A 19317-nucleotide genomic window follows, 5' to 3' on the forward strand; every position below is an offset into this window, starting at 1 on the left:
GTCCCTGCAGCCCGTGCTGGCACAGCCGAACAGTGCCGGTCAGACGGTGGTAACTCCTGATTCATGAATGGCTCCTTTACTTTACTGCCCTTGCAGTTGTCAGATGGGGAAACCAAGGCACAAAGATCAGGCGTGAACTTCCTTGAACTAAGTCCAATCCAGCCCAGCTCTTGCGAGGTTTGAGGCCAGGTGTTCACTCCTCAGCCCAAAAGCCCAAAGCCTTACCTTGGCCCTGAACTCAGTGACAGCATGTACAGTGAAAGGTTTCCTTATCCATCCAGGTCTCTGGTGCCTCAGAGGCTGCTGAGTGTCAGCGCGAGCATTTCTGAGGAGGCCTCAACGGGCTCATCCATGCTTGTGAATGCTCTGCCCTTCCCTGCAGTGCCAGCAGCAGGGCTACAAGCTACGGACCAAGCTACAGACCGAGCCTGGCTGCTTTTGTTGTCGGGTTATAAAAATTCTGCCTTATAAGAAAGGCACTTATAATGCAGTGGCAAAGGGCTCCTGAGTCTCACCTCCACCATTTCTTAAAGCAGGCATTTTCAGAGCTGGCATGGTTGGAGATCTCCCTGACCCAAGTGTGGCCACATGGGCTATCCCTGACCGAGCTTAAATGCGAGCCCTATGGCAGATAGCTACTTCTCTGGATCCCACTGGGCAAATTCCTCCCCTGGGAGGAAGAGGTTGTCCTTGATTTTGTGGCTGGTTCACTTTGTGCGATGGCTTTCTCCGGATTTCATCACTCACCTAGAAATAACTCCTCAAAATGTCTCTGCAGGTGATAATTAATTAGAGATTTGCACCGCCGCTCCAGCTGGAAGTACCTGACTTGTGAGTGTCAGCTCCCCGTCCTCCTCCAGGCACTGAGTCACGTCTGGGAATGGGAACAAGGCCACCACGTGGCCCATCATGGCAATGGGAAAACTCTGGTCCCCTGGCCTGGCTGGCGGATTTTGCACCCATGGAGTGTCTTAAGCCATATCCTGAGGTGCAGAGAGGCAGCAAGCGCTGTCCAGACCAGAGCCCAGGCATGACAGATAAGAAGTCCGGGTTCAAGGCTGTGCCATTTTACTTATCAGCATGCTCCCCCCGCTGCTGTGCTTGCAAGCTTTCAGCAGGGAGGAGGACAGGGCTGTGGACCATTACAGTCCCTTTGCCCAGAGGGAAGCATGTGCCAGCCACCCCAAATCAACTTCGTTCATGGATGCACATAGGATTTTCCTTTAGAAGAGGCTGGTGGGCTCACATCCTCGTCTGTACTCCTCAGGAACATGCACGCGCATGCCTCACTGGGTAATTTTGAGCTTTTTAGTGCTTTCCCGCAGCTTAAAACAAGACTAACAGAGGATTCAGGAGCTCACACAAAGCTCCTGGTCCTGGAGTCATAGGCTCACAGCCCTGATTGCTGGCAGCCGTGGATATTTGTTTTTTTAAAAAAGCCACCCAAAACCATAGTTTTTAAATAATTAAAAAATTGCAAGGCTTAAGCGTCAGCATCCAAGAAAGAGCCCACAGGATGAAGCAGTTCATGGACTGCAGGCCTGTTTGCAGGTCTCCAGCCCTAGGAGTCCTGTTCAGGGCAAAAGGGGGGGATTTCTTATTTGTAGGAAGCTGCTTGTTCTTGCTCTGCCCTCGGATAACACGGGCTCTTAAATTTTGAGTAGGCCTCAGCAGTATGTCTCTGTATCAGGTGCAGGTGTCAGCGTGACTCGCGCCTTTCAGCAACTGAGTTAGAAGACAGCCCGGACGCCTGAGTAGCCCCTCAGCAAACCAGTGCATTGATGCCATTGGGAAGGAGAGGTCATTAAGACAATGATGCAGGCGAGTGGAGGATGCAGCCTTCATTTCTATCGATGAGCATTTTGAAGCAGAAACGGGGTTTTCAGCCTGAGGTTTCTCTCTCCTTGAGCGCCCAAAGCAAGGTTCCCAAATCCACGTTTCAGGAGCAAATGGAATATTTTTCGGTCACAAACATCTGTGAGGCATCAGAGCGGATTTGGTTCCAGTGGGTGATGGGATCTGGGCCGGGGGCTGCCCCTGAGCCGGTAGTTCAATGCAGTCGTGGGAAACAGGGACTCACAAGGGGGTAAATTCCCCACTGAGCTCTGCTCCATGTGGGCCGTTAGGGCACGGATGGAGCCAGAGCCAGGAGGGAGCAAAAGAGCCTGAGAGCCGTCCTTGGTGGTGGTGGAAGATGCCTTGCTCTTGCCCTTGGGGACTGGAGCCTGGAGGCGAGCAGGAAGAAGAACCGGCCCCATCACCAACGCTGTTGCCGCGGAAAAATGTCAGCAATTCCTGCCATTTCCTGCGGTCTGGCTGAGGGGAAGCAGCGAGAGAAAGGCAGCTAGTGCATCATCCCTCCAAGGCTGCAGGCGCAGGCCATGTCTCACGCATTTGCAGACGGGCAATCTCATGGCCACCAGCAGAGCCACGAGGCTGCACCGCTGTGTTTCAACCTTACTGTTGCAAGCCTACGTGGTAAAAAACAGGCAAATAAAATAAAAAATTAAAGAAGTCCTGGTAACGGAGCAGGAAGCAACAGCTCTCGTCTCCTTTAACAGCCTCGAAGGGTTGCTGAATGAGCACTTTGAGGTGGAGAGAGCTTTGTGAGGCTTGTGGCTGGGGCAGGACACATTTGTACCTGTCCTCTCTCTAAGGGCAGTAAAGGGATTTTTAAATGCATGAGAATGCATTTAAAGTGTGCACGTGGCTAAACGTCCCTAGGTTTAAAAGCAGAGGCCCAGAGGATTTGCTGGGGAAGCTCAGCCTGCAGCTCCAAGCTGCTTCAGGGTTTATATTGCTGGAAAGCTCCTCGCCTTCCCGGCAGAAACGGAGAGTTGCTTTTGATTAGAGGAAAAGGAGGAGGCAGGAAAGTGAGCAATGACTCACCCTAAGTGGGGAAATCCACCTGCCTGCGCTCACCTGGGAGACAAGGACTGCCTTTTCCTCCTTTCCCTGCAGGATGATGTGAATTAGTAATATCATAGTGTCCTCTGCTGGGCGCAGCCGAAATGGGACACGGACACGACATTTCTCTAGTTCCTTGCCCGGTCCAGCCTCACTAGCACCACTGAGGCACACATGGAGCCCCATGTAGAGATTTGCACACGTTTTTATTTCTGCTTTTCTTTGGCCTTTCTGAAGGCTGGAGACGATCTGGGTTACTTCCGTGACTAACTGCAGAAGCAGAGCCGAGCTCCTTAGGCTTGGGCTTGTGTGAGGTGTTTTTAGCAAGTCATCGAGCAGATAAAAAAAGAGTGGACATCATCTAAAATTGAATGGAGTTTTTGGTTTTGTTCTTTTTTTTTTAATTGCAAGCCCACTCCCCTCCTGTCCTTTTCTCTCCTGCTTGAAGGGAGTGAAAAGGAACCGGAGAGGAGGAGGACACATCATTTTTGATGGTGTTTTGCTTTGTTGGAGAGCTTTCCAAAGTGTAATGTAATCCGTGGGCATTTTGCATCATCCTCACTTCTCCTCAGCAATTTTCTTCCACCTACAGAAAAAGTTTTGAGTTAAAAAAAAAAAGGCCACAAACAGCTACAATCATATTTAAAAAAAAAAAAAATCTGTACATCTGATCTGAAATTAAGGTGATTGCCACTTGTCCACTCAGAGAAAGTCATTAGACCAATCTGCAGCCTGTTTATAGTAGAGTACTCCCAAAAAAAAAAAAAAAAACTTTGCCATAATGATGTTTTAAAGCGTTTTTATAAGTTTTCAAAAGGCTGCCACCCTGTGCCTCGAGTTAACTGAAGTTGCTGCAGCTTGGTCTCCCTCTGCCCTGTTAGCTGGCAGCGACGAGCCCTCTGCGGAGCGTGCCAGCAGACACGTCTGTAAAAACGCCCTGAGCTGCTTTGCTTCTTCCTTCAGCGTTCCCGTCTCTTGCTGTCCTCCGTGCCCATTTCTTGGTCTTTCTGTTTGTATTTAATGGTGTCTTTGGCAGTACAAGGCCTCGTTGGGGCTCATTTCCAGCAGCACTAAGTAGCATTGCGCAGAAACAGTACTGTGACCCCCCCCCAGGCTGGTTCTTGCCCCTGATCCAGCCAGGGACAGCATCTCCTCGGGGACCACCAGAGCTGTCTCTTCAGGACCGCGGGGAGCTGTGAAAGCTGTGCTTTCAAAATAAGTCAGCTCTCATGCACTGCAGGGACTCCTTCCCCATATGCAAGGCAAGAGGTTTCCTTACATTTACCAGAGGTGGAAGGAGGGGAGGGGAAGGCAGAGGATGAAAAGCAACAGTCAGCGTTGGTCCGTGGCACATTGCTCATGGCATGAGTGCCCAAGAGAACCAGGCCCTGCTGCAGGGAAGAGCTGAGGTAGGTTCCACCTACCTCCTTTGCCTTCTCCTTGATTCTGCAAAGCCATTAAACTTGCCTGGAACTCCCTAACAGAGTGAGAGGTCTCACCGTGAGCATGGAGGAGGACAGGAGGAGAGGGACCGTGTTCTTCAGCTTAACTCAGTGGCTTGCACTAAGGAACCCACATTTTCAAATGCAGATAGAAAATAATAGCACCAGGTACCTAAGAGGACACCTGTTTGGAAGGAGGGCTGCCATGACATACTGCGATGCTCCAGCCCGTTTTGAGCCCTGAATGTTAACTTACTTTTAAGGTCTTTTGTGAAGTGTAGCTCAGACCTGGATGTATTTTTTCCATAAGTACCACACATAGGAGGAATGGGATAGCCTCAGGAGCTAAACTCTTAGCAAGTGCTAAAATGATGGTATGTGGGAAAGCTGGGGGGGGGGGGTCTGGTGTTCTCTAGCAGGTGTGTGAGACCTGGTAAGTGAGAGGCTGAATTGATAAGGCTGTAGTCCAGAGAGAGGAGACTGGCACCTGAGGCCAACAGAAGTGCATGCTTACCTTTCAGTCCATTTAATGCCAGTCATTTGCAGGCTAAGGAGTTTATCTGGTTGGTATTCTCAGGAGACACATGGAGTCTCTGTGTCTTTTGCTCAAGTAGAGGCTAAGACGGCTGAAGCAGCAAGATGTCAGTTTTGTGATCCTTACAATACCCAAATATGTGTTTGCATTCAGAGGACTCTGCATTTTCCTGCTTTCTTGCTTTCAGGGTACATACAACGCTGTGTTCTTTAGTGTCAAGAGTTGGCTTTTATGCATTAAGATGGCTTTCACTGAGGATGTCACACACTGTTGCACTGAATCTTCCCCTTCCCCAGCTCTGTCTTCATCATAGACAAATGTCCAGCCCCCATACCTCTCAAGTCAAAAAACATAAAAGCCATAATTGTTAGTATTGGGGATTTATTTATAGGACTGGCGCTTGGGTCTTTAACAGAACATCACTTACAAAGATTAAATCAGGTGGATTTTTAAAACATTGCTTGCAAAGGTTGCCATCACCTAACAGGCCAGCTCCAGATACAGGACTCTGCTGGGTGGGGAACCTGGCTGAAACAGCAGGGGCTTTACAACCACTTCTGTACTAAAAAACTTGACTGAGTTCAGAGTACTGTAAACACATGCAAAATTCATTTAAGATGTGCGTCTGGCTTGGCTTATGCGACAGGCGGTCAATTTATAACATTTGCCTCTTCTATAATAGCTGCTATACAAAGTTTTCAAAGTGCTTGGTAAACCTGACATTCTTACGCTAGAGCAAATGTTTCTACTAAAGCCACTGGAGCAAAGTCGTATAAAATCCCTGTATATCTCCATTGCATGTAGGAGGTTTTATAAAAAAAAAAAGACATCATGAGTCCTCAGTACACCAAGAAGTGGAAGGAGCCCTGGAAGACCAGGAGCCCTGGTCTTCCTACCAATACCTTCCCACGTGACTGAAGCACTACTATACAAATTATTTTTAAAAACTGATTCTTGATTAAAGATAAAAATTATAAAAAGTTAAACTAGTGCCACGGGGAGGCTGTTTCAAGGAAATGCTATTATTTCTTGACTGAAAGCTAGCAAATTATTTTAGTGAGATTCAGGATGTTCTGTGATCTTTGTGTATTGGAGCAGAGGCCTTACCACCCCACCACTGGTTTCGTCTGCTAGTGGGACTTTGATTTGGTTGGTTTGCTTGTCCTTCCCTTCTTACGGAAGCACCTCCGGCAGCAGAACAGGCAGCACTTCAGAGAAATGAACATGGAGAGAAGCACCACAGCCAGGAGGAAGGCGATGACATCCAGGGAATGGTACTGGATCCAGTTGAGTTCATGAGCAGCAGGTCGCAAGTGTGGGGCCCCTTTGTGCCTCATCACAAACTCCACCCAGTGCACAGCCAGGTCCAGAGGGGGGATGGGTCTGTCAAGGTGAAGGTCCGAGAGACGTTGGATGTTCTCTTTGTACCTGCCAAGAAAAGAAGTCAGGTGTTTCCAATGATTCTGTGTTTAGAAAGTTTGAGAAGGCTGTGTATCTCTAGAAAAAAAAAGGATGTAGTGTCAGTTGTCTGCTGGACCACAGGGAGCTTCCTCGTGTGTTCCACCCCCCCCCCCCACCAAGAGAAGGGTAATGTCAAGGTTAGGGGCCTGCAAAAATGCTGTTTCCAATAGCAAATAAGTGAGAAAAGATATCAAAAAAGACGTAGTAAAGCTTAGTTTGAGCTGTCAGCAAAATCTCTGGGATGAAGGATGAAGGCAGCTGGCTGAAATGTGAGACTGGATGTAGAAAAGCTATCCATCTGAAGAGCAGAATGTATAAATTATTGTCATAGGAACAGTGGTTAGGAAACAATAGTAGAAACGTCCCATTACTCAAAAACATGACAGGGAAGAGGATGCCAATGACTAAGAGGCCCTAATGACAACAGAGAATGGGAGAGGGTATGTTTTAAAGCTCCCCTTTGCTGTGATGCCTTAAAACCCCCTGAGAACGCCGATTGCAATACTATGGTGTCTACTGTGGTTCCTTGCACCACCTCAGCATATCCTTGCGTATTGCTTCTGCTTTGTGCCAGATTTGTCCAGCGTTGCTGAGCCAGGTAGCATCTCACCACGAACACTGCTCCTTATGAATACTAGAGAAAAAGAAGTGACTGAGAAAACTGCTCTGTAGAACAAATTCATGAAAATAGCTATGTTTAGTAAATCTTGCCAGCTGGAAGGCAATGCCTCTGGATGCAGTACCAGCCTCTGGACAATTCTGGGGCACTGCCACTTGTCTCATTCCCCCTGCTGCTATGCAGACAGCTTCTCTAGCTATGCTTATCAGTACGTTACCCAGTCAGGAGGACTGAGAGAGCAGGTGAGGCAATCCGGGGCCTTAGGCTGACCTGTAAGGTAGACCCTCAGGGCAGCCAGAAGAGAGGCAGCTGGGGTGGGGAAGTGATTAGAGGGAGCCCCAGGAAGCAGACTGCCCCGGCTGGGGAACTGAGGTGGAGTTAGTTGCTTCATGCAAAGCAAATGAGTGAGGCAACTGACCCTTTCAGCCTTTTCAGGTTCCCCACTGACTCATTTCACCACAGATTTGGGGAACAAAAGCACAGTTTGCCACATCTCCCTTCACTGCTTGCCTTTCCCACTGCATTGTGTCAAAGCCCTCTGCGTCACTGGCTGGAAAATTTGGCTTTAATCATACAATGTATCTCTTGTCAACCTGATTTCTTCCACTGCATTTATACCCTATTTGCTCTGATACCTGCATCCTCTCAGATCAGCCAGTTTTCATCCCCTAATGCTTATGATACCAGGCAGTGAGGATGAGGCTAACCCAGGGCGTGCACTGGCTTCTCAGTGATGAAACACCTTTGATATAAGAAGGAGAATGATTAGTGTTCTGTTAAATGGGAAGCAAGAGTGCTGGTGTAGTCAACAGTAGAAGGAAAAGGCTGTATTTCTATTACTGACTTTTTATCATTAATAACTGCATGCAGGGCATCGGATATGTCCTTCGAAGTCATTTCAAGTATATTCAGTATCAGTCCCGCTCCCCGTGACTCGATACGCTTGGCGTTGTCCATCTGGTCTCCAAATAAAGGCATTAGTACCATTGGCATGGCGTTGCATATGCCCTCGTAAACACCATGCGAGCCTCCATGGGTAATAAAGGCACGAGTCTTAGGGTGAGCTGTGGAGGGAAGAAAGACTTGCTTAGCCATTTGATTTGTTAAGTCACAATAACATATCCCTGAGGAGAAAGTTGCACAGAAATAGCATTGGTAGGTATTAACCAAGAACTCTGGACTTGCATATGGGTCATTACTTATTGACAGACTTAGGGCTGCAAAGAACGGGGCATTACAGGGTATTGAATGAACCATCGATTGTAGAGTTCCTTTTTGGTTTTAGTTGTCGCTGGAAAGCCTTGGATAATCCTCTAAAGCTTCTCACAGCGTAGGATGAAATCACAGCCCAAGTGAAGTCAAAGGGGATGTTACCACTGGTTGTGTTTTTATCACGTCTTTCCATTCACTGGTTTTGCAGCTCTCCCACAGCCGAGTCCTGTCACTTTCTCCCCGTTCTCTAACCAACAGAGGCGCTCCTGGCAATATCATCTGCAACATCACCACTTTAAAAACACAAGGATCTGCCTGGCAACACTAACTCGAGGAACTTAAATTCCCTCTTCAGTTCAGTAGAGAACAGCATGGCAACAACCCATGGTTGGGTGTTGAGGCTAGATAGTTAGAAATAAAGACCCAGCTTTTTGACAGTGAGCATAATCAAGTGTTGGAACACTTTTCCAGTATTGTTCTATAATTGAGCAATTTTGAAATTGCAACCAGATGAGTTTCTAAAAGACAGGCTCTGGTTCAAACAGTAGTGGCTATATGGAAGTCCTGTGACCCACTGTTGATGCAAGGAGTCAGTGCAGATAATGGTAATGGTGCCTTACAACTACCTTATCAGATTAAAAGAAGCATGCTGAATTATGTACAGATCACCTAAGGTGTCTTAGACCCACCTAGAAGATCATTCTGCGGCAGCCATTTGACTAGCTTTACGTTCTTTGGCAGGTTGGGGGGCGCCTGTCCCGTATAACGCCAGAGAACCTTTCAGGAGAAAAAAACACAAGGTTAATTCTCAGCAACCGACCTCTTGCTGCTGCTCCATGGGTTTTGTAAAACACAACTGAAATGTCAGCGATGCACAAAGCCTGTGTCTTTAACAATTGTGCAGAGTAGCAGGGATGACATTTCACTCTGCCAGGGGGAGCAGGAGAAAGAAGGGAAGACTGGGCACGCTGGGAGCCAAAGACACCATTATTTGAATACAGTGCTGATATTGCTGTGCTGGAAGGAGGAGAGGAAAACTGTACCGTCTGAGGGATTGTTCCCAAGGCTTCTGTGATTTCTATGGCTTTCTTCATTGGAATCTCAGAGACCATGGAGCCCAGAGAGAAGACCACAATGCCATGTTCTCCAGAGGCATTCACAATGGCTTCGAATTCCTGCAAACACAAAGAACATCCTCAGTCAAAATCCTTCCCATGTCATAAGCCGTAATTTTGGTTGTGCTTCCACCTAACTATCTGGAAAGGTAATAAAATGAACAGGCAACATAACTAAAATTTTGATCAAGATAGTTATTTATCTATATGAGTCCCAGAGAAACAATTAGGACAAGCGAATGAGTGAAGTTAAGCTGGTGAATGTCTGCAGAATTGGGGCTGTAAGCAAAAATCAGTATGGACATGAGAAAAAGTTTGCTAAAAACACTCATGTAGCAAACCTTGCCTGTTCAAAGTCTTTAATTTCTGTGCAAATTAAAAGAGGAATTAAAAAAGATGAATTGAAAAAGACCAATTAAACAGAGCTATTCATCATCACACTTTGCCTAGCAACCAGCCTCTAGGTAAATACATTGTGTTTTATTTTGACATTTATTGCATGTCAGATGAGCTGGATTTAGAGCTGACATTCTTCTTTTCAGACCTGAAGTTGCAAGAGAGAATTAAAACAAACAAACCAACAACAAAATGTGTTCTGAGAGTAGTTCTTTACCTTTTAATATCTGCATTTATGGGGTCTGCCTTGAGTATGATAATATTGAACTGCTGCCAGTTTTATGAACTGTTTTGTTTGTTAGATTTAAATAAAAGATGGACTGGAAGATCTGTCACTAGAATCCAAGAACACAGGGATTCTGATGAAGCATAAAAACAGCTGAACACTGGAACAAAAATCCTGTGCCACAGAAAAATATTTGGTGAAGCCAGGTAAGGAAAGACAAAACTGGAGGGAATTGCTGTGTGTATCAGACATAAAATGAATATTTTCATCTCAATAGAATGAAATAAATGTTCATGCAAGTCTGGAAATTGAAATGCAATGTCTAGGGTCTGAGGGATAACCAAAACCTGAGGGATAACTCTCTTAATTTATGCTCTGTTATATGTTTGCATGGCTGACCAGGCTACTATGGCCGGTTTTTTGAGACTGGATCCCAAACAGAAGGACCCTTTGAAGGTTTACTGATAGCAGCTCCCTGAACAGTGGAACAGATGCTCTCACAGGTGAGCAAACCAGATTAGCAAACCAGGTGAGCTCTAACTCTAACTTCAGGGCTTAATTCTGTTTTGCAACATTTATCTAAAGACAAGTTCTCTGTAAGTCTTTAGATACCTGCTTAGGAACTCAGGACTCAATTCAGTATAAATCCACTGACATTTGAAACTGCCCCAGACTCCTAGATGAATTACAAATGTGCTTTTGGTACAAAATTCTTTGGTCAGTGGCTGACTTGCTTTTTTAAGTTCCAATGGATCAGATACACCATGGATGCTGTTTCAAGGTGTATTTAGCCCCCTTTATTTTCTGTGGGACCACTCACATTAGTTTTACTCTATTCTTCAAAGGTTTTTGTGTACCAAGGTCTGCCTTCCTGCTCGGAAATGCCTCCCACCGCCATTATGAAACTTTCTGCAGTTATGCTTTGTAGAAATGTGGATTGTTTTGCTAAAATCTTTCATATATATATATATATATATATATATATATATATATATATATTTTAACCAGTATCTGCTCAGCAGGAAGAAATGCTCAACATTCAGACCTATCCAACCAGGTGGGTGCAGCACATCACCTTCACAAATAGGATCTGCAGTAGACACTCACTGAAAAATGAGAGAAAGCATCAGGAAATAGGCAGATTTCATGCTGGAAAGGAGCAGACATCCCATATTTGGGATGTCTGGCATAGTTCAGGCAAAATAAACTTGTAGTCCACATCTGGAACAGAGTTTTTTACATAAAAGAAGCAAATAACTTGCTACTTCACTGTGGGGTAAGGATTTCATTCATGTCTGCCACAGTCTCTGAAATGCCTTCATACATTGTCCTCTGCTCAAGGGAAGAGGATTAACATTATTTAGTTTGCTGCGTTACCCTGGCTAGCAGCAAGTCACAGAATCACAGAATGGTTGAGGTTGGAAAGGACCTCTGGAAATCATCTAGTCCAACCCCGAGGTTGGAAAGGACCTCTGGAAATCATCTAGTCCAACCCCTTTGCTCAAGCAAGATTACCTAAAGCTGGTTACCCAATACCCTGTCCAGACGGCTTTTGAATACCTCCAGGGATGGAGACTCCACCACCTCTCTGGGCAACCTGTTCCAGTGCTCCGTTACCCTCACAGTGAAACAGTTTTTCCTTAGATTCAGCTAGATTCAGATTCCTGTGTTTCAGCCTGTGCCCACTGCCTCCCTTCCTCCTGCTGGGCACCACTGAGAAGAGTCTGGCCCCATCCTCTTTATACCCTCCCTGCAGATATTTATCTACATTGATAGGATGTCCCCGAGCCTTCTCTTTCCAGGCTAAACTATCCCAGTAAGTCTTGTAAACAGATATACAAAATGAAATTACTGAAAAGAGAAAACGAACAGCTTTTCATGGGTGCTTGTCTGGAAAGCTAAAGATCTTTCATAGAGTAACTTTCTCCTCATTGCACAGGGGATGAAGAGGTGCAAAATGCTTCCTTAACCCTTTTCACTTTGCCCTTTCGCCTATCACTTGTTACTGATCTGAGCTCCATCTAATGGTGGAAGCAAACAGTGCAGTCATTTCTGAATAGAACAAAAAGTAACTAACCTGTGATAATGATTTTTCCCGAGTGCAGCTTATGCCTCCAACTAAAACCATATTGGGCATTACAGGTCTGGAGTACTCAAACACAAAATCATATTTCATGAGCCAAATGGATGCATGACTTAACAGTTCCGGCAATGTTGCCTCTTGCTGGAGGAATTCTTTGATCAAATGATCATACGGTGAGTAAAGAAAAAAGCAAACCAGAGAATTGCTCAAGCTAACTATGAGATTGTGCACACGCTGGAGAAATGTCATGCGATCTGTATAGCGTGTGAAGAACCTGGGAATGTAAGAAGGAGGACTTGGACAGAGGGTAGCATGGAAGTCTAAGCTGCATGGAAGGCCACGTAAGAGATACACAGAAGGTATGGATAGATGTTCAGCCACTATCTGTCCACATGGGAAAAAAGGATCCATAAAGACAGCATCAAATGCGCTTGCTTCAAGGTATTTGATCAGCTGTTTGTCAGCCAGAAGCCGTCTGCAAGAATCAAAAAACATTGTTGTAATATTTGCCATTTTTGCCAATTTTTCCAAGAAGGGTTGAGGTGTGAAAATCTCATAGCCCAGCTTTTTAAATTCTGCCTCAACATACTCCTTGCTGTAGGACACAGAGTATGTTTTTGTGGTGTAATGTGCCGATGAATCTATCCGCAAATTTATCTCTGGTGCAAGAACCACTATTTCATGTCCTCTCTGTCTGAGCTGTTCCACAACTGAGCGCATGCTGAGCCAATGACTGCCATCGATAGGTACAACCAAAAGCTTTCCCCCTTCAGAAAAGGTCCACGAAAGCAGGAAAAATACAGCCCAGGCGACAATGGAATTAAATTCTGGAACCAAAGAAACCATTTTCCTCATGCTGCAGAATATAGCAGCAAGGTTTTAAAGGACTGCAAAACTATTACAGGGACAAAGAATGTGTTACTTTGCACTCTGATCGTAACTAAGGTAAATGTTTAACTTTGAATGGACTGGATGTTTGTGAGAAGAAATAAGGGTAATTTTTAACTTTTATTTGGGTAAAAGTTGAATTACTCATCTGTGCACACCCAGTGATGGCTCTAAGCAACTGGGCACTGCAGAGTAAAGCTGAATTAACACTAGGGCATTCAAATGCTCAAGGGAGAGGTGTGGCGGAGTAGGGAACGTGTTGCACTGTAAAACTGAACAGAGCCATGAATGAAAGGTAGCATCTTACTAAGAAATCACTAGCTTATTAATATCCAGTTAATTATGAACTTCCTGACTTGAGTCTGTTCAGTTGATTGGACAGAAAGCATGTAACAGAAGTCTGACCTTTGGATTATATTAGTTAGTTTAAACAAGAAGTAACAACTGGCAGAGATTTGATATGCTATGGGTTGATATGGTTTATCTTCAGCTTTCTTTCTATATTATAGCAGATATCAGAGCACAAGCCCTAAGATCAGCAGTTAATGCAATGCAATCTTAACAATAACTTCTGCTGTTGCAACAGTTCTTTGGCCTGAAAAGCAGTATCAATGACTGACATCTGCACTATTTAAACAGCCAGATCTAAACAAGTCAAACAGTGAGACCAGATGAAGGCTTCTTTTTCCAGTCATGTATGCTATCTTCCACTACTACTTACACAAACTCAGAGGAAAACCAGCTCCCTTTACTGTGTTTTATTACGTACCTTGCTAAGTTTTGGGGTATTCATCTGCATCATCAGTCTCTATGGCATGCTATAAATGCCTGGGTATATATACAGAGTTTGTCCTAAATTTCCATTTTTTGTCCAATTAAGTTTCCTGAAATTATCCAATATTCCACAACTGTTTGGGATATTAAATCTAATGACTTCAATTTTTTTGCCATTTATCTAGATATAGCACATATGGCATGAATGTCTAATATGTTCTCGCCTAGCTAGGCTGTACCTAGGCATGGGCGATGACACAACTTAACCCAAGCTCTTCTTGGCAGAAACCTTTCAGCTGCTTACAATGCAACACATTCAATCACATATTGCCTCAAACACAAATACTACCATAGGCAGGACTTAAAAAAGCAACGCTATTAAATAAGCTCTAAAAATGCTGTAATACTCTCTACCAAAACAATGACTAACCTTTGGTAATGGTTTCTTCTGCTTTACAGTTGATGCCTCCAACATAGACCATACTCAGCATTATTGGGCGTGGATACTCAAAAACAAAGTCATACCTCATCAGCCAAATGGATGCTGTGCTAAACAGTTCCAGTATTGTTACATCTCTGTGAAGAAACTCAGATGCCAAGTTCTCATATTTTGAAGAGAACTGTACAGTACTATACTATACTTTGCTATACTATACTATACTTTGCTGTACAGATAGCAAAGTAAATGCTCTGAAAAACCAACCAGGAGGTTCTTCACACACTCTGTAAACGTCATGTAATCTGAGCTGGACGTGAAAAGTCTTGACCCATAAGAAAAAGGATTAGGACACTGGGCAGCTCTGTAGTTTAAGCCACATGGAAGACCGCGCATGAAGTACACTGAAGGGAAAGAGAGAAATTCAGCAATAATTGGTCCACAGGGCCACACAGCATCCATCATAATGGCATCAAAGTTGCTATCCTGCAGGTATTTCATTAGCTCTTCATCATATAAAAGATGTCGACAGGTAGAAGAGAACATGGTGGTCATTTCTGATACATTTTTGAGAGTAATTGTAATTTTTTCTAGAAGGGGAGGGCTAAAAAAACAATCTTTACCAATGGAATGGTAATATCTATCCAAAGATTCCTGTGTGTAAGGCACAGTGTATGTTTTGATGATGAAATTTTCTGAGCTTTTCATGAGCAAAGAAGCTTCCGGAATTACTGCAACAATATTATGTCCCCTTTCCCAGAGTTTATCCACAACCACACGCGTGCTCAGCCAGTGACTTCCATCTTGAGGCACAACCAAGAGCTTTCCAGCTTCTGCCAAACTCCAGAAAAACAGAAGAAGAACAAGGCCAGTATTTATTTGATACCCCCACATAGCTGTCATGAAGCTGTTGACAAGAAAAGAAAGAAGGGAAAAAAGAATTGCTCCTTCGTACTTTTTCCAAGCAGTATATGAAAGCAAAAACTGGTAGTACCTCATTTTTAACTTCATAATCTTTAACCTTTACCTCTACAAGTAATGTTTGCTAAGACAGGATGTTGGAGTTCAAAGATCACATTTTAAATGCTATCGAGAGGGTTGAAGCAATAAGTATTTAAGTTATCTTTGGTGATTCAGCACAATTAGCAAGGTACATTAGGAGAGGTAGCAGCTATGTATAAAGGGATTTTTCTGTGTTAGGGTTGTTTGAAGTGAGTCACTGTGCACTTGACTGTACTGTGCCAGATTCAAGTCAGGAGTGCCACTTCACAACTTTCACCACTACTAAGGTGCTCCAGAGAGTTTATTATAAAGAAGAATAACGCTCAGAAGAACTGCCATTGTGCTGTTGACATGAAAGACCCAAATCCCCAATTTTCTCTCTTAGATCTTTGCTAAGAAAGGTTCCTGGAGGTCACATAGCATGTTCCAAAATATGAGGAGGAGCCAGCATTCAAAACAGTGCGGTCACTGGAGTTTGGATAACGCACTATCCAAATACCTTTCTGTGTAGCTGATGATGCGGCAGAATTTGCAGTTCTTGCTCAAGAGGGGCTATACGAGATCATAGCTGAGTGGCTGTGGGCCAAACTTCTTTTTTAAAGTTCTTAAAAAATAGCTACTTTTTAAAAGAAGCCAAAAGTGCTTGCCTGTGGTATCAGCCAACAGGAAGTCCACACTTCTGCCCTGTGATTACCAGACAAAGGGGAAGACGGAGCTTCCAAGCTGCTTTTGCGTGTGCTGTACTAAGAGTCTGAAGGCACCGCACAGAAAAATATCCACATTGAAAGTCTTGTTCTCTACAATACTCTCCAGCAGCCAACAACTACCTGAAGGGGAGTAACAAAGATGATGGAGCCAAGCTCTTCTGGGTAGCAGCAACTGATATATCAAGGGGCCATGGCCACAAATTGCAGCATGGGAGATTCAGTTGGAACATTTGGAAGCTTTTCATCTCTGACATTTTCAAGACTTGCTGACCTGATCTAGTTTTGAAAAAAGTCCCACTCCAAGGACTCATTTATATATCCAAATCATGTTGACTTGAATGGGATTTACGTGCCTAATTATTCTTGAGAATCTGGGCTGAAGTTGCACCAAATGAGTTCCAGGGGAAAGATGGGTGAATGAAATAGCTGCCTATAGACAAAAAGCGTTCTTAGATTGGGAGAACATGCATAGACAGGAAAACTTTTAAGATAAACCTAGAAAAACAGATCTCCGCAGTTTGTGCTTAAAAGAAGTGCCTGACCAAGCAGACTGCATCTGCCATTAAGTCATATTTCATGGAATGGGAAAAGGTGGGGTAGTCTGGATGTCAAAAGTTTGCAAGCTTACAAACGCAATTAGATAAACTGGAATAAAAGTAAAAAGTCTATCAAGGGTTAAGTGTAACAATACCACTTATGTGCCACAGCATCGGAAACCGGGAGAACATTTTGGGGAACCATCACTATGTCCTTGCCCTGTTTTAGAACACCTTTCTGTGTATCTCCTGCTGACAATTGCCTAAGACAAGACACTGGGCTAGCTGCTCCTTTGGTCTGACAAGCTATGACGGCTCTTGCAGAAGATGACCCAGTAAACAATCTTTAATTCCTACTACGAGAAAAAATAATGAGCAGGCTAGCCAGAATTCAGTTTCCTTGACCATCAGGTTGGAAAGAAATTAGGAAGCTGGTGACCTCTTGACTCACAGACAGGAAGTTGGACCTTTCCAAAACAAACTATAGGAATGGTAGCTGAACAAGCAGCAACTGCGGAATAGAGAAGAGAAACTTTTTATATCCTTAGCCAAGTACGCCTGATCCAAGTGACCTCTGAACAAAGAACAGAGCTCAGCTCTTTATGCTGAGCTGCACCGTGAAGAGATTTGCTTGGACAGGTAGAAGTGATGGAAAACCTCATTCATGCAATGTCTAGCTTAGCCAAAAGTACCGTGGCTTGATAAGCATATCACAAGGTTAATACTAAGTGTATCCAAAAAAACTTATTTGATAGGAAGCTCTCTGTGTCGTGTATTAAGAAAAACAATTCTCAGAGGCCATTCTCTAGACAGCAAGAAGGACTGTACCACCTAAGGAATCTGCAGTAAAGGGGAAAGAGTTTCAAACTTCACACTTACCTGGATTCTCTCATTCGTCCGAAAAAAAGGTAAAGCAACGTCATTCCACTCTGAGGCCCGATTAAGCAAAATTATATCTCTAGTTGATACAATGAGGTGATATTAAAAGATCAAAAACTGAAGGAGATGTACAGAAGACATTCTCATGTGCCTTACAGTGAGTTAGTTGCGGTAACTTTGTGCATTTTTTCGTTCCAGTGATAAACGGGAAAATATCTCACTGTAATGGGGAATCACAGAATCACAGAACAGTTGAATCTGGAAAGGACCTTTAGATAGACAGAAAGATAAATAGATAGTTATATGAATACACTGATGCCGTCACTGAAATGAGAACTGGAACTTCTTGGCAAAGGACAAGAAAATCAGTTTGAAATCCTTTACTATCACTCAGTTAAAAATGCCTCTCTAAGAAAATCTGTGATATAAAGTGCCCTAGTGAACATAGACGCTTACAAAAACCAGAAAAAACAGAACATGACCCACCTGAGGAAGCCTCTTGTGAGCGCAATTTACTCCTCCAATTATAATCATGTTAGGCATCAACGGTCTCGGATATTCAAGCACAAAATCTAATTTCATGAGCCAAATGGATGCCTGGCTTAAGAGCTGTGACACAGTCACGCCCCGCTGAAGGAACTCGGAAGCCAGAGTCGCATACGGTTGATAAACAAAATCACAGATAAAAAAACGTGGTAAGTCAAAAATGAGATTTTTCATGCGCTGAAGAAAGGTCATACGGTCTGTATTGCCTGTAGCTAGCGCAGGGACATAAGAAGGTGGATTAGGACACTGAGTGGCTTCAAGTTCTAAACCACATGGTATTCTCCTTAAGAAAAACACAGAAGGGAGTGAAAGATGCTCTGCCAGTATCTGCCCACAGGGTAGAAAGGGATCTGTAAAGACAGCATCGAATTTGCTCTCCTCAAGATATCTGATAAGCTCTTTGTTGTATAGTAAGTGTGTACAGGCAGACAGGTACAGGGCAGAGAGTCCTCTGGTTCTTTGGAATGTTTTAACAAATCTTTCCAGAAAAGATCCTTCTTCAAATGTTCCCTGTGAGAAAGAATGGAAACGTTCACGCAGCTCTTCCTGTGTGAAAGGTACGGGGTACATTTTGGTAATAAAATTCTCTGAAGGCTTTATATGTAAGCTTATTTGAGGTGCAACGACGGTTATTTCATGTCCTTTCTGCTTGAGACCATCCAACACTTCCAGCATGCTGAGCCAATGACTTCCATCTACCGGCACCACCAGCAGTTTTCCACCAGCAGCCAAACTGAGCATGGACAGGAACAGAACTAGCGCCACTGTGATGTGTGCATGAGAGTTAAGCATCAGAGCCATTCCTGCAGAAATCTTGTGACAGCGGCACAGAAAGAATATAAGCTCCACGCTTTTAAGCTATCTGTGCTACCCTTTTAACTACTGATCTTTGGACTAATTTGCTGCAGTAAATGTATAACCACTGATGTGGCAAAAGACAGAGTAAGAGATATTAAAGTTCAGCATACAGCATGGCTGTAATTAGAACAGCAGCTATACTAGATAACTCCCAACTCTTTCTATTGGATGAATGCTACAGTTTAAGGAAATTAGAAGATCCTTCATCAAGTGGCTCCCCTAAAATGTGCTGATTAACAAATCACTCTTTTTCCAACTAAGGGTATTTAGTAAATAAATCAGTTCCTCCCTTCCTGCCCTTGTAAATCATTTTGTTTATAAAACAATAGAAAAATATTAACTCTTGCTATGGGAAATGGGCTGGGTTTTTTTTTTTTTTTTACATTTTGACTGTCTAATGAAAAAATGGAAAACAGCTAAAGTTCATTTCACTGAAAGGCCTTTTTTTGGGAGGAAGAGATAGAGGCTGGAAGAGGGGAGGCTAAGAGCATGATTTTTGCCAGATCTATTCAAAATAGGATTAACAACTCATAAAAACCTTTCTGGATCAGCCTGGGAAGAAAATGCTCCCAAGGCATGAAAGCCAACGACACTAATGCATAGGCCAGGATTTGCAGACAACCTGCAAATATTATAAAAAATTATAAAAATTGATGATAAAAACGATTGCCCATAAGTATTGTGGACAATACAAG

The 19317-nt window shown here is 43.9% G+C and overlaps 2 protein-coding genes across 6 annotated transcripts in view; both read right to left on the bottom strand.

Moving 5' to 3' along the window:
• Positions 1 to 5248: 5248 nt before the first annotated feature.
• The window catches only part of LOC104148574 (UDP-glucuronosyltransferase 1A1), a 36308-nt gene continuing 22239 nt past the window's right edge, over positions 5249 to 19317 (bottom strand). For 3 of the 5 annotated variants that reach the window (XM_009681811.2, XM_009681813.2, XM_068947720.1), the window contains 4 exons: positions 9220 to 9351; positions 8866 to 8953; positions 7809 to 8028; positions 5249 to 6312 (listed from right to left, as the gene is read on the bottom strand). In XM_009681811.2, the coding sequence (XP_009680106.1) occupies positions 6015 to 6312; positions 7809 to 8028; positions 8866 to 8953; positions 9220 to 9351 (738 nt within the window). In that variant the 3' untranslated portion in view covers positions 5249 to 6014. Of the gene's footprint in view, positions 6313 to 7808; positions 8029 to 8865; positions 8954 to 9219; positions 9352 to 11990; positions 12939 to 17704; positions 18733 to 19317 lie in introns of those variants that run through there. The other 2 variants (XM_009681809.2, XM_009681810.2) reach the window with 2 other exon arrangements.
• On the bottom strand, positions 13025 to 17659 carry LOC104148575 (UDP-glucuronosyltransferase 1A1-like). Its single transcript, XM_009681814.2, has 2 exons — positions 17219 to 17659; positions 13025 to 15001 (listed from the first exon to the last, which is right to left on the bottom strand). Exons 1-2 carry the CDS (start codon positions 17260 to 17262, stop codon positions 14314 to 14316), a joined length of 732 nt encoding a protein of 243 aa, XP_009680109.2. The 5' UTR covers positions 17263 to 17659; the 3' UTR covers positions 13025 to 14313.

This window comes from Struthio camelus, chromosome 6 (assembly GCF_040807025.1).
Source record: "Struthio camelus isolate bStrCam1 chromosome 6, bStrCam1.hap1, whole genome shotgun sequence".
Classification (NCBI taxonomy): domain Eukaryota; kingdom Metazoa; phylum Chordata; class Aves; order Struthioniformes; family Struthionidae; genus Struthio; species Struthio camelus.